The 14,591-nt window shown below is 41.9% G+C and overlaps 1 protein-coding gene across 4 annotated transcripts in view; it reads right to left on the reverse strand.

Annotated features, from left to right (window-relative positions):
* Positions 1-14,591, reverse strand: part of Ttc27 (tetratricopeptide repeat domain 27) — a 133,704-nt gene that overhangs the window by 19,914 nt on the left and 99,199 nt on the right. For all 4 annotated transcript variants that reach the window (XM_037198042.1, XM_028873476.2, XM_028873472.2 and 1 more), the window contains 2 exons: positions 11,043-11,095; positions 5,479-5,644 (listed from right to left, as the gene is read on the reverse strand). In XM_037198042.1, the coding sequence (XP_037053937.1) occupies positions 5,479-5,644; positions 11,043-11,095 (219 nt within the window). The remainder of the gene's footprint in view (positions 1-5,478; positions 5,645-11,042; positions 11,096-14,591) is intronic.

Below are 14,591 nucleotides of genomic sequence, written 5' to 3' on the forward strand. Positions count from 1 at the left end.
AGGACAGACGTTAGAAAGAACATGTCAGGTGCTGCTGTTACAGAATGTTATTCCCGAATTTTACCAATCTATACTTCACTCAAAATTAAGGCTACAGAAAAAACTATTTTATACAAGCAATAGACCCATTCACGTATTCCCTTTACAATACTAGAATAAGAAAAAAAAAAAAACAGGATAATTTGTATCTAGTTTACACCACTGTCTGTATTATAATAAATACAAATTTATACATTTTATATACTCTCTATGGAAAAAATTAAATCACTATAATCCATATCTATAAAAAAGTATAAGGGTTAGAACCATCAAAAGTACAAAGGAAGGAACAGACAAAAAGAATTTCAAAGCAAATTAAAATAGAATGAGGTCAATAGTGTCAAACAAAAGAATATCAGAAATTTTTCTGAAAGACAACTGCTACCAAATATATCCAGTCAAATTAAGTTTTACCCAAGATAAAAACATTCCAGGCCATCTACCAATTGTCATGGTGCATACTGACTGACCGCTGTAATGCGTGTTGACAGACAACACACTACAAAGCTGGATATGCCAGAGCCTACTGCTAATAACCAGGACTCAGTTGCCAAGAACGACTTACCCACTAGGAAGTGATCCTGCCCATGGCTGCAGAAGCTAACCAGTGCCATCAGAACTCTACGATATTTCTACAGAGAGCCACTTACAGGGCTTCCCCAAGAAACAGATACATGATCTTCCCATGTTATTTCTACAGCCGAATGTCTGAAGGTTCTCTATGGTGCTAGTGAGGGTCATCCGACCTGGGCAAGTCACTGGGTACCGAGAATCGACGTTCTCAGTAATATATTCCCATTACGTCCAAACGTGCTTATTAAGCCGACCGCTCTAACAGCTGACACTTGGAGAGCATGGAATGCTGCTCACCGTGCTTCACGGACATTTCACAAACCAACTGCTTGGTCTCCGGGGCCCACAGCAGGACTGCAGGAGGGCAGTCACGAGAATCCAGAGAACCCATGACTGCTCCAAAACTGTTCAACTTTTAATGAAACTAATTACAAAGTTATTAAAATATTCATGCTTCAGGTCTGGAGAGATGGCTCAGAGGTTAAGAGCACTGGTTGCTCTTCCAGAGGACCCAGGTTCAATTCCCAGTACCCACACAGCAGCTCCCAACTGTCTGTAACTCCAGTCTCAGGGGATCCAATGCCCTCTTGTGGCTTCCATGGGCACTGCATGCATGTGGTACACATACATGTGGACAAAACCCTCATACACATCAAAATAAATATTCAGGCTTAGATAAAGTGTCACTCTATGAGAGAAAGTTTATATCACACTCTGTTATTGAGAATAATGGAATAATGAGAATAAAGGAATAATAAGAGGAAAAATAAGAATTTAAAATGTTAACTGGGGGCTGGAGAAATGTCTCTGTGGTTAAGAGCACTGGCTGCTCTTCCAGAGGACCCTGGTTCAATTCCTAGCACCCACATGGCAGCTCACAACTATCTATAACTCAAGTTCTAGAGGATCTGACACCCTCACAGCAATGCACATAAAATAAAAAATTAAAGAAAGAATATCTAAACTGTTAACTGGCCATGAATGTAAATAAATTCTAATAATTTTATCTCACAAACAACAAATTTTCACAAAATTGTCCCACAGGACAATGTGCTAAGACATACATAGGATTACAAAATTGTAAATGGAAACCAGCACAATTTAGCTGTGGTTGAAAATACTATATGAACCTGAACGTAGTGGCACATGTCTTTAATCCCAGCACTCAGTAGGCAGAGGTGAGTAGTTCAAGGCCAGCCTTGTCTACACAGTGACTTCCAGGACAGCCAGGGCTATGTAGAGAGACCCTACCCCCACCCCAAAAAAGAAAAACAAAAAAAGAAATTTACATGATTAGAGGGGTGAGAAGTTATGAATATGGCCACTAAAACTTGTTTGAAAATCCATTTAAGATGAAAGCTAAGGCCAGAGCTGTGGCTGTTCACTTGCCTGGCATGTTCAAGGCCCTGGGTTCGATCCTCAGCAGCACAGGATGAGAGCTACAGCAGGTCAATGTGTGCTGGCAAAGTCATGCTTGAGATTTTTTTCTTTTTCTGGAAAATGCTTAAGTATACACCTTTAATGTGTTTCTCGAGTCCTTTTCCTGTTACTCTTGTTACCTTTTATTTGTTAGCCAAATAAACAAGTCAGAGCTTTATCTTTAGAATCAAGTAATTGCTCTCAGAGTGTTTTTGTTGGAACCTAGCACCGTGGGTCCCTTTCCTCTCACCCACACACTCACAGACCAACACAGCAACACCAGCTCCACATTGTAACAAGTTGTTCCATCCTGAGAGAGGGAAGCTCCAGAGCTGGTGATGGGTCAGAAAAGGAAATTCAAACAGCACCAATCCCATTCAGTGTTACACCTGCAGGAGACAGGAATCATCCAGACAAAACCTGTTTCTTTCTAAACAACTGTTCAACTGTTCCACATCTTCTTGCCTTTTTCTGAAATACTTGTGTCTCGGTTTTAGCATAATTGATATACCAAAGTCAATGAAAATCAGCATTACCTTGCTGACTTCATAACCCTTTCTGATATAAATGCCTTTTCAAAATTATCTTTAGATGGCTATTTTATTTGAGCCATTAGTTCCTTTAAAATAAGGAAACTGACAGGGAGTGGAGACATACATACACCCACATTCCAGAGTCAGATATAGCCTATGAGAGCACACAGCTACCCCCCAACAGCTGTGGTGTGAATTAAATGAGCTACTATGTGCAAAGTACCAGAATAGTGTCCAACACACAGCAGCGTTCAGTGAATGTGAGCTGTCACTTTACCATGTCCCGTCTGGCCGTCCCTGTGTTCCTTAGAAAGCAGGGAAGAATGGCAGAGAACACAGGAAATTCCCGCCCCCGCCCCCCATTTCTTGCTTAAAGACCACAGTCCAGCTCTTACTCTCTTCCAGGAGAAGGCTCTAGATTGGGCCCCTTCGATTCTCTTTATATAACTAGCTCCTTGGTGTTAAGCATGAAAGGATGATCAGGACGTTTCCTGGATCCTCAAAGCCAGTGAGCCCACGGTACTAGCCCTTGGTGGATTTGCAGATTACTGAGGGTTAAGGGACCAACCCAGAAGAGCAATCCCACTCACCCCAGAAAGGAAGTGGATGAGAGGCAAACCAGAGGCAAACGACAGCAGACAATGGTGTCAGACTGACCTAGCACAGCCACCTAGGGCCATTAAAGAGGAGATGGCTTGGCCAAGCAGCCAGTGTGACTGACTGACGAGCAGAACGCCACTGGAGACTGTCCATGTAAATCTTAACAAGAAGTAGGGGAGTGCCTCACTTCCTTATGCATAAGTCTATCCAGCCTAGCCCCAGAGGACTCCACACCAAGATCTTCTAGTGTGCCCGCTCCCCAGCCCCCACTCCCACCCCCACTTACTATCCTGTGAAGTTTTTCTCAGTTCTCTTAGGGGCTGGGGAGGTAGCTCATCAAGTAAGTGATTGCTTTGCAAGCATGAGGGCATGATTTCAATCTTCAGTATCCATGTAAAAAGCCAGACACAACACTACACACCTGTAAATCCAGGGCTCCAGGAGCAGAGACAGGAGGATCCCAAGGGCTTGTTAGCCAGTCCGTTAGCCAAATCAGTAAGTTCCGGGTTCAGGGAAAGACCCTGCCTCAAGAATAAACTGTCTTCACAGACACAAACCCAGAAAGGTCCCTTTGTGCCCTGACTGTATTAGTTACTTCTGCAGTCACTATGACCAAGCGCCCGAGAGAAACAAGTTAAGGAAGTAAGGTCTATGTTGGTTCACAGTTTCAAAGGATTGAAGTTCATCCAAGGACAGTGGGGCGGCATGGCATTCATGGAGGAAAGAACGTGTGGCCGAGACACCTCACACAGCGCTGACCAGGAGGCAGAGAGAGCAGGCTGAACAAGAGGCTGATGTAACCTTTCAAGACCCACCCTTCAAAACCCAGTCCCACCAGCCTGTGTCCACTTCTTCAACACAGTGTTGCACGCTGTAGACACAGTGTTCAAAACACAAGCCTGTGGGGGACATCTCCCACCCAACTCTAACAGTGACAGTCAAGCCCAGTGGAGCTCAGAGAGCAGTGACATGAAAATGATCAAGGCTGGTGTCTTTCTATACATATGCAAGAAAATTAATCTCCAGTGTAAGATGGAAAATACTGTGGACTTGAATGACTTATACTTTCCCTGAGGCTTTAAACACAAGTTTCTAAAATCTTCCTTAGTCAAGAAAGACCTTAAAACCACAGATGAAATATACGAAATATACCTGCAGAAGAATGGGCTGTAATATATGAGATCTGTCCCGAGCATCATCTGTGCCCTGTGCCAGGGGCAAAGTGTGCAGGAGGAGAAAGCCATAAGCCAGTGCTGTCACCGAGCCACACTCTCAGCCTGGCTTGCATTTCAAGTAACCTCTACACTCTAACTACAACCCCTTCTTACAATGACAGTATTTACAATGAGAAGATGTGGATGAAACAGAGAGGATGAGGAGGAGGACTGACTGAAAGTTAGGACCTCTCCTCTGTGTGGAAAATTCTACCTGAAGTTATAGATTTTCCCAGTGAACTACATGGAACCATAAGCCTTCAAGCTAACTTGGCAATTACATAATTATGCTTTCAAGACATGTACATGAGCCAAACCCAGGGGTGTTAAAACAGGACTGTGATAAGCTGTGTTTAGAACTCGAGTATTTATGCCACGAGATTTGCAAGGTATTATCATATATCAGATGTTACTTCTGTGTTCGTCTGTTTGATATTGTTTCTATAAATTCAAAGCCATCATTTGAAATAGCACATGTTGACTGTTAGAAGAGCTAAAGAATAAAGTGCTGCTTTCTAGCCCTCTGACGCCCTAACCCATAAACTCCTGAGTATTTTCTCTTTGTACACCGCCTTCTATTGTCATTCAACCCAAAAGGTCTTGTTTATCTCATGCTACTAGACAGCAAACCGGTGGCTGCAAATCTGCAATACTTTCTTCAAGAGTAACTTCATCCAACCAAAGAGACTCTCTTCAGTGCTGTAAACAAAATGCTACCATTATCTCTGTATCGTTCAACCTTGGGAAGCATGTAGCGAGTGCTGCGTGAACTGACTCCCACTATTACAAACCACAGAAGGCCCGGAGTTACCCAAAGTAGTAAGTAATGCAAAGGACTTGTATTTCAGCTCCGCATACTGACAGTACATATGAACTCAGATTTGCGTAACTGAGCTGCAGGAATACTGTGTGTAACTGCACCAATACACTTAACATCGAAATGGCAGGATCTGTAAGTAACTGGAAATGGTTGACTAAAGAACAGAAATGCAGTTTACATATACTGTATGTGTTTAACGTTAATGAAAACAACTTTTATCACAGAGTAGAGAAATCAGTATAAAGCACAGATTGAACTGACAAAAATGTGAATCTCCTACCTGAGTATCTTTGTATTTGTCTCGCAGGTCCAGGAGCCGGTGGTAAGCTTTAATGGCTTCCGCAAACTCCCCAACGTCGGTGCTGGTGAGAATATAGTTTTCCCATATTTGCCAATGTTCGTAGTTGCATTTGAGAGCTTCTTGTAAAGTTCTAAAAGCTTTGACTCTGTGGAAGGTCAGATTTTAAAGAAAGGAACAATGAAGTCTTATGAATGTGAATGGCTGCTCCTTAATTGCTTGTATCATACATCACTTGGGAGTCAGAACCCAAATAATAACACAAAGCCACCAAGTTCCCTGTATGGTTCAATAAGGATATGAGGGACACACAGCACTCCATGGAAATATGTCTTCCCTTATTTATTTACTGCTAACAAGGACATTATAACACATAACATCAATCTCAATATTGCCCCAAGAAAAGGCCGATTCAGGTTCCAGACTCCAACCTAGAGTGGCCTACTATGTGTGGCTGTAACCCTGTAAGACAGACAGAGGGAAGCACATAGGTGGGCAAGAAAGATGTGAGGTCAAAACAAAACACAGGCTCCTCACCCTCTAAATAAACCTGCAAAACAAAACTATACAACCTGGCGGGGGTGGGGGTGGGGGTGGGAGTGGCTCTACACAAAGATGCGACAGTCAACAAAGCTGCCCAACAGGACATAAACTTACTAGAATTAAGGTTAATTTTTAAAACAAATTATTTTGTTGTTGTTGTCATTTTATGTGTGTGGGTGATCTGCCTCTATGTATGTCTGTTCACCATAAACATGCCTGATGCCTGTGGAGGCCCAAAGAGGAGAAGAGATCCCCTGGAACTGGAGTTATAGGTGGCTGTGAGCTGCCACCCGGGCATGAGGAATTGAATCTAGGTCCTCTGGAAGAGCGGCCAGTGTGCCCTTAACCACTCAACCATCACTCCAGACCCTAAGCTACAACTAAGCAGTCTATCAAAAACAGGAGGCCATAAGACTGGAACAAGGGGTGTTAAGCTCGGCAGTGGCGGCGCACGCCTTTAATCCCAGCACTCGGGAGGCAGAGCCAGGCAGATCTCTGTGAGTTCGAGGCCAGCCTAGTCTACAGAGTGAGTTCCAGGAAAGGCTCCAAAACTACACAGAGAACCCCTGTCTTGAAAAAACAAAATAAACCAAGAAGGCAGAGGTGGGGGTGTGTGCAAAAGGACCCACGTGACATAAAAACATAAAGGAGGCTACTTGGACAGACAGAGGTGGAAGGGGGAGCAGAGGGAGAAAAAAAAACCAAAACAAATTTTGTTTGAAAAATTGCATAATGAAATCTCATTCTTCGTATGCTAGAAATATTTTTTTAAAGTAAACTATGAAGCCTTTGAATATATTTGTTTCAAAACTGACACAGACAAGGCAGTGATTTACAACAGGAGACAGTAAAACAAAACCAGGTAGAAACAGAACAAGACCAAGTAAATGTGAACAAAAAACAACTAGCAATCTCAGAGTTGAAAGAAACATTAAAATAAACAAAGCTTAATGTGCGTCTAAAACCAGCCTGCACGTAATTCAAGAGAAAATTGGTGAAGTGGAATAGAATAGTGAGGAGTCTGCCAAAATTCAGATTAACACATAGATGAAGAGTGAGGAAACAAGAAAGAATGAGATAAGACTTAGATATACATCTGACAGAAATTCCAGAGTAAAGGAATGCAAGCAAATGGCACGACGCTACGGATCAAAGATCGGGGCTGAACATTTTTCCAAGCAAAGATCTAAATTCTTTGATCAAAAGAGCACATTGCATATTCTAAGCAACATGAAGATATCCTAATATTTTACAAAAGAATAACAACTGGGAAACAGTGGGTATTTCATCAGCAATAAGAGGACAGAAAACAATAAAATGTGTACTACTTCTAACACGCTGAGTGAAATTAACAGTTAACCTAAAGTTTTATAACCAGCTGAACTTGCCACTCAAAAGGAAATGCAAAATCAAACATATTTAAATATACAAGAATGAGGTATTACTGACTGATCCTAATTTGAGGAACTACTAACGGATCCTTTCTTGCAAAAATAAAAGGGATTTCAAAAAAAAAAAAAAAAAAAAAAAAGAAAAGAAAAGAAAAAAAGAAAGTTTCTCAAAAATCAAGCAAATTGTATGGACTCTCCTCTACCCCTTTTCTTCATTCTACCCCTTACCACTGTCTTCCATGTGACAGCAACTATTTTCAACAACTGGTAGGCTGAGACTCCTCAGTTCTCCCACAACAAAGAGGTGGGCATCAGGTCATCTTCCTGGAGAGCATCTCAATAGACAATAACCAATGCCACAAGGAGGTCTATCTGTATGCCCCCCAATCTCAGGCTCCTGAGGGGCGGGAGTGGGGAGCTGGCTTTGTCTATAAAGCACTCATCTTGCAAACACAAGAATCTGAGTTGATCCCCAAAACCCACACAAAAATAACAGATACAGAGGTGTCCGCTTGTAATCTCAGCTGGGGTGGGGGGTTCAGAGGATCCTGGGACTCACTGGCCAGCCAGTTTAGCCTATTTTGTGAGCTCTGGGCCAATGAGGGACTGATTCAAAGGAAGTGGATGGCTGTTTCTGAAGACGACAACCGAAGTTGCCATCCATCCTATACATGCATATGCACACACAGAGAACTAGCAATGAACACTGTTCGGGTTCCTTTCTTGATAAGGATAGCTTTATTATAAGACGCTTCATCTTGGGAGTCACTTATCCAGCACACCATGGTGGAGATGCTGAACTATTAAGTTATATACACACACGATGGGAAATGCTCCCAAAGGCCCTGACACCTGGGGAAATCAGATGGGAAAAAGTAAAAAGGGCACTGTCGTGGTCACGCCAGAACAGATGAGGTCATTCTAGAGCAGAAATACTGTTTTGAGGGGGACAGTAGTTAGTTATTTATTTACTTTTGAAATAATTCCATGAATCTAGTAGTTATGTCGAGAGCAATGGTTCTCAACCAGTGGGTCACAACCCCTTTGGGGGGTCGAATACCCTGTTCACAGGGGTCACCTAAGACCATCAGAAAACACATATTTACATTCCAATTCATAACAGTAGCAAAATTACAGTTATGCAGTAAGTAGCAATGAAAATAATTTTATGGTTAGGGTGAGCACAGCATAAAGAACTGTATTAAAGGGTCGCAGCATTGGGAAGGTTGAGAACCACTGCTCTAGAGTAACAGCAAAGAAATGAAAGAATAAGGGGACGATGACCCTTGGGTCTTGCACCCCTACTTTTACACAAAATCTATTCACAGGACAGCAGAACAATAAAAAATACCAAGAAGTCAACAACGCTTGAGAACTGTCTACAAAGAATGATAAAGACATTGTGGAGGATGAAAAGCCTCACAATGGGGACTGGAGAGATGACTCAGCAGTTAAGAGCACTCCTCTTAAAGAGGACCCAGGTTCTGTCCCCAGCATTCACACGGCAGCTCACAACTGGAACTCCAGTTCCAGGGGTTCCAATGTCCTCTTCCGGCCTTTGTGGGCACCAGGCATGCACATATGGTACATATACATACATGCAAGCCAAGACTCATTCATACACATGGAGTAAAAATAATTGAATCTTAAAAAAAAAAAAAAAAAAAAAAAAAAAAAAGCCTAAGCCTCACCACATACAGGATTATCTAGGCTCTTAGAAGAAACTAACAAGATCCCACTGTAACCAAGACACCTACTGCCCTAGAGCAACAGGTATCCGGTAAGCATTAGCACAGTCCATTTTAATCAAGAACATAGTATTACTCTGAAAAGATTGGTAGAACAAACTGAAACTATTTATGTCGACTGCTATCTAAGAGCAGAGGAAGCATTTCATGATCTCAATATAAAATGGCCTTGATTGCTTCACAAGTATCTTGTGACTCCACAGCACATACCAAGCCTGAAAATAAGGCTAAGTAAAAATGGAAAGGTCCTTTCATGACCGCATTAAAGCGCTGGCGATAGCAGCTCTTGGTTCTTCCATTCCCTTCGCTGTCCACAGCCACTGGGCTGCTGCGTTTGGCGTCCGCCTTTCTTTTTCCACTCTAGTTCGCTCAGGTCTGGGTTGTTTAACTGGTTCCCCAGCTTCCAGCTCCCTCTCTACTCTGCCTCATACAGATGGGGGCTCTCCTGATGCAGGGCCCCCAAAGTTTCTCTCTCTGGTGGTTTCCCACCGACATCTTAGGCTATTCCCAAGAGGATGGTCTCCAAGTGCTGGTCAGCGTTAGAAGACACAGTGAGTTGTGTAGCAGGAATCTTAAAAGTTCTTATTAATAAAATCAAACCTGAGGCGAGTTATTGGGGTCCATGCTGGTAGATCAGAGAGACAGAACAAGCCACAGCTATCTCACCTCGCCGGATCCTCAGCTGGTCCTGTTTCCTCAGACTGGAGGCCTCTGAGTCCTCATCCGGAATGGGTCTCAGCTGAATTACCGCTCAAAAGCCTGAAGCTTAACCAGGCCAAATGCTTAACCAGCCAAAATCTTCTAGTTTCTGATCCTCACGCCTTATATATCTTCCTGCTTTCTACCACCACTCCCTGGGATTAAAGGCTGGCTTTCTGGGATTAAAGGCGTGTGTCACCATGCTTGGCTATTTCCAATGTGGCCTTGAACTCACAGAGATCCAGAGGGATTTCTATCTCTGGAATGCTAGGATTAAATTGTGAGTGCCACCATTTTCTAGCCTTTGTATCTAGTGGCTGTCTGTTCTCTGACCCCAGATAAATTTATTAGAGTACACAATATTTTGGGGAACACAATACCACCACAGAGTTGAGTGTGGCCCTTTTCTATCCTTCCTTTCACTACACACCTCACATTACTCTACAGCTGGACCACTTTACTTCCACCTCCTAAAATAATTCACTCAATTATGTCACGCTACATTTGACCACGTCACTACCTTTGCCTACAAGGTGTCCTCTATCCCTTCTACATGTCCTTCAAAACTAGCTTCAGTAGAGGACAAGCACCTTTGGGCCAGGCTCACAGACCTTCCTTTCTGAGATCTTCACAGGACTAGTAAGTTCCTGACACACATGCACCAGGTGAGCAGACAGCACCTACTTTGTAACAGCCCTGTGCATTCTCGTCTGATGCTCACCACATACAGCTTGTGTCACTAATCAGCTCTGAAAACAATATTGCAGATTGATTTATTTTTTAAATCTACATCTCCAGAAGAATAGGGCTGTGTTTATATTTTACAAAATTGTCTAAGATAAGCAATTAATAAGAAAATTACCAGTTGAGTTTGTTTTTATCATGTCATGAAATTTATGGTGAAAAACTCTGGTGGCAGGGAACAATTTTAAGAGATATTTCTTTATTCTAGTACTCATAATGTCTACTTCATTATACAATAAATGTTTTAAAGAAATAACTATACAATTAGAATTCAAGGTTCACTAAGTTATTCTAACTTATATACAAGGGTAGGAAAAAAGAGAAAAAAAAGCTAGACACAGATTTTAAATATTCAGTTGGAGAAAAATCTTACTAATTTTAGGGGGAAACCAAGTTCTTCACATTAGACTCGTGTACTTACTTTTGTTTCAATCGAATATAAGAAGTGGATAAATTGTTCCAAGCCTCAGCATTCTGAAATAATGGATAATCCAGTTAGAGACTGTTCTTAGGTAAGACATTTGCTAAAATTAAATACAACCCATTTTCCTAGTCTGATATGTACTCTTAAAAAAAAAAACCCCACAACTTTCAAAAATGAATTCGAAAGAAAAAAATTGCATAAAGTTAAATTAAACTTTATTTTTATGGCTTACAAAAGAAATAAAAAAAAAACCAATGACATGGGTATCACAGCACAGATTCAGTTCAGTTAAATTTTTATTTTCAAATTTTGACATATAAAATTGTTGGAAAATTTACAATATAATTTAACTAATATGTCTATATTTATTATTATTCAAGTAAAATCAAGGCTTACATAAATATTGATTCTAGTAAGAATGTTATGAATTTTACTTTGTTCTATTTTCTTAATAAAATATAGCTCTTAACTGCCACGCATAGAGTTTTAAAGTTAAATGGCACTGACTGCCCTTTCCAGATGTGGCAAAGCTAGGGCCTGGCTTGCCTTCTCACCATAAAAACCTACAGTGTAGACAAAATAAGCCCTGCGGGGGAGTTGGGTACAGCAGCACAGGAGTGGCCCTGCAGAGAGGGCAAGGCTCAGGGGTCTCAGCAGGCCATCCAGCTGCTGTCTCTGGCACACTCGGGGCTCCCACCCAGACAGGCAGACACTGTCACAGCACACCAAGTCCACTGAGATGAAGGAAGGGGACCAGACTACAGGGCTGAGAAGGCAAATGCAATCTACAGCAAAACACCATGGAAGAAAGGCAAAGAGCAAGTTCTACAAAGTTCAGTTAGCTTCCCCAAGGCTAGGCAATACGCTTTACTACACCACTAGACTTTCTGAGGCCTGAAAAAAAAATAATCAACTAACTGCCAAAATGCTTCGTGCTGAATGAAGATTCTGGAAGTTACACAGTGCCAGGAGTTTCAAGTTCTGACCAAGCAGGAGTAGAGTTCTTACTGTCTAACCATGACATTCAACTCATCCAAGAAACCTTACCTCCTAACAGGACTATTATAACCTAGAAAATGACAGCCCCGAATCTATTCTAACAAAGCTTAATTCAAGATAATCCACAAGCAAATTAATTGAATGCCAAAGTAAAACTCAGTCTTCCAGAGGGATAATAAGGAAACGCAGAGACTTAACAACCATACACAATGTGTAGAGCAAAACAAAAGACAGGTCAGAGCCAGGTGTGGGGGTAAATCCCAGCACTCAGGAGGTAGAGGCTGAGGACAGTAAGCTTGAGGTCAGCCTGGACTACACTATTGAGTTCAAGGCCAGCATGAACTATGTAGTAAGATACTGTCTCAAACAAAAAGAGAGAAATAAAGATGACTGACAGATAGCCAGGAGTGAGTGAGTGAGGGAGGGAGTGGGAGGGAGGCAGAAGAGAGAGAAAGAAGTGGGGGAAGACCAAATAAATTGGTAAAGATGCAAAGAGGTGGGAAAATTTCACTTATAACCAAAGATGGATAAAAATGAAAATAGAACAAACTATGCAAGAGCTGCTGGCATAAGCAGAAAAGGACTTGATAATGGTTATTAAAGTTCATCCAAAGACTTAGAAAAGAGGATCACAATTAGAGGATGGTTGGGGACCGAGTGCATGCCAGATGCTGAAAGGACCAAGGAAAATGCATCACCTGCACTCACTTTCATCCAACTAGTCCAAGGGATGCTCTGCATGGCCTGCTGGGAATCACAGAAGGAGAGCATCTTCCACCCAAGGCTGAGCAATGGGAAGTGCGAAGAGGGAACCATGCCGGACATCATAAGAATACAAACAGTTAGAGTGCCAGAAAGAAAGAAGAAAAAAAAAAGAGAGAGAGAGGTCAGGGCAACCCAGTCAGAGTGGGCAGCCTGTGTGAGGCCCCAAACTCAGTTCTCATCACCACAAAGCCAGAAGGATAAACAGTACAAGAAACAATAGCTGAAGATTCCCAAATTTGATAAAACTTAAAGTCCATAAACCCCCAAAAAGTTAAGTCCCCAAGAAAAACATATATGAAGAAAGAAAATCATACCAATACTGCTTTTTAAAACAGGTCAAGACAGGTGGTGGCAGTGCACATCTTTAATTCCAGCACTCAAGAGACAGAGGCAGGTGGATGTCTGTGAGTTTAAGGCCAGCCTGGTCTACACAGAGAGTTTCAGGACAGCAAAGGCTACACAGAAAACCCCTGTCTCAAAAAACCAAACCAAAACAAAAAAAGGGTCAAAAGAACATTCATAGAGGCAGATATAATAAAGAGACAGTATATATAAGAATGTCCAAAGGATAAAAAAATTAAATAATATACTACAAAATAAAATTTAAACCCAGCAGTACTTATAACAGGATCAAGCAACCTCAATTCGGGCTTACATCCTAAATAAATTACAAATTATGTCCACACAAAGATTTGTATGTCATAGCAGGACTATTCACTCACTCTACTGCAGTAAAAATGACACAAAGATCCTTCAACAGGATGAGGCATGCACACACTATACATGCCACAAAGCATTAAAAAGACATGTGCTATTATTCTAACTAACAGCACACAAAACCCGAACTGCATCCCACGTGAGAGAACCTGAACAAGTGAGTCCCAAGTGTACAGGCTGCCTAATCTGAAGGTATGGAAGAGCATGCAGAGAAAAACTTCAGCACAGCTACTGGGGACACAGAGGGGGGGTTCATGGTGACAGGAGGGAGGACGTGGGGGAGCTTCTGGGGGCAATGGAGTTTGACATCTCATTTTTCAAACCTGTCCAAACTGTTGATTTGAGACTTGCATGCAGTCTTTAAGTTATATTGCACTTAAAGGATGAAAAAGAAAAGGCAGGAGGCATGTGGTTACCATTTCAAATATACAATTTGCTATGCATTTGAGATGAAAGATGGACTCTGAAAATCAGGAGTCCATTAGGCAAATGCCTGTTATCAATGTGACCTTCCTTGTTCTCATTAGAACCAAGTCACTGTAGCAATTTAGACAGTTATAAAAGCTAACTGCAGAGGCTACAAAGATGGATGATTGCACTTGAGTTCAGAAGCCCAGGTGCTTGTGAAAAGCCTAGGGTGGTGATTTGTGTCTGGAACCCTGCACTGGGAGACATAAAGAGGGGTCTCTAGAGCTGGTGGCCAGCCAGTCTACTCAGTCAGTGAGCTCCAGGCTCAGTGAGAGACCCTGCCTCAAAAAAGTAAGTGAAGAATGATAGAAACACTTGATGCTAATTTATGACCTCTACATATTCACACACAGGTACATACACACTCATACATGTAATGCCCCCCAACACACACACACACACACACACACACACACACACACACACACACACACAGTAAAAAAGCGAGATCAAAACAACTATAGTAGGTTATATGCACTCTGAAAGACTAAATGTGATGATTTAGAAAGCTGGAGAAGAGAGTCCATTGTGGACAGCATCAAACATCTGAAACATGATCTGCCATCATAATCTTTAATTTTGTTCATAATTTCCATG

Source organism: Peromyscus leucopus, chromosome 22 (genome assembly GCF_004664715.2).
Source record: "Peromyscus leucopus breed LL Stock chromosome 22, UCI_PerLeu_2.1, whole genome shotgun sequence".
Classification (NCBI taxonomy): domain Eukaryota; kingdom Metazoa; phylum Chordata; class Mammalia; order Rodentia; family Cricetidae; genus Peromyscus; species Peromyscus leucopus.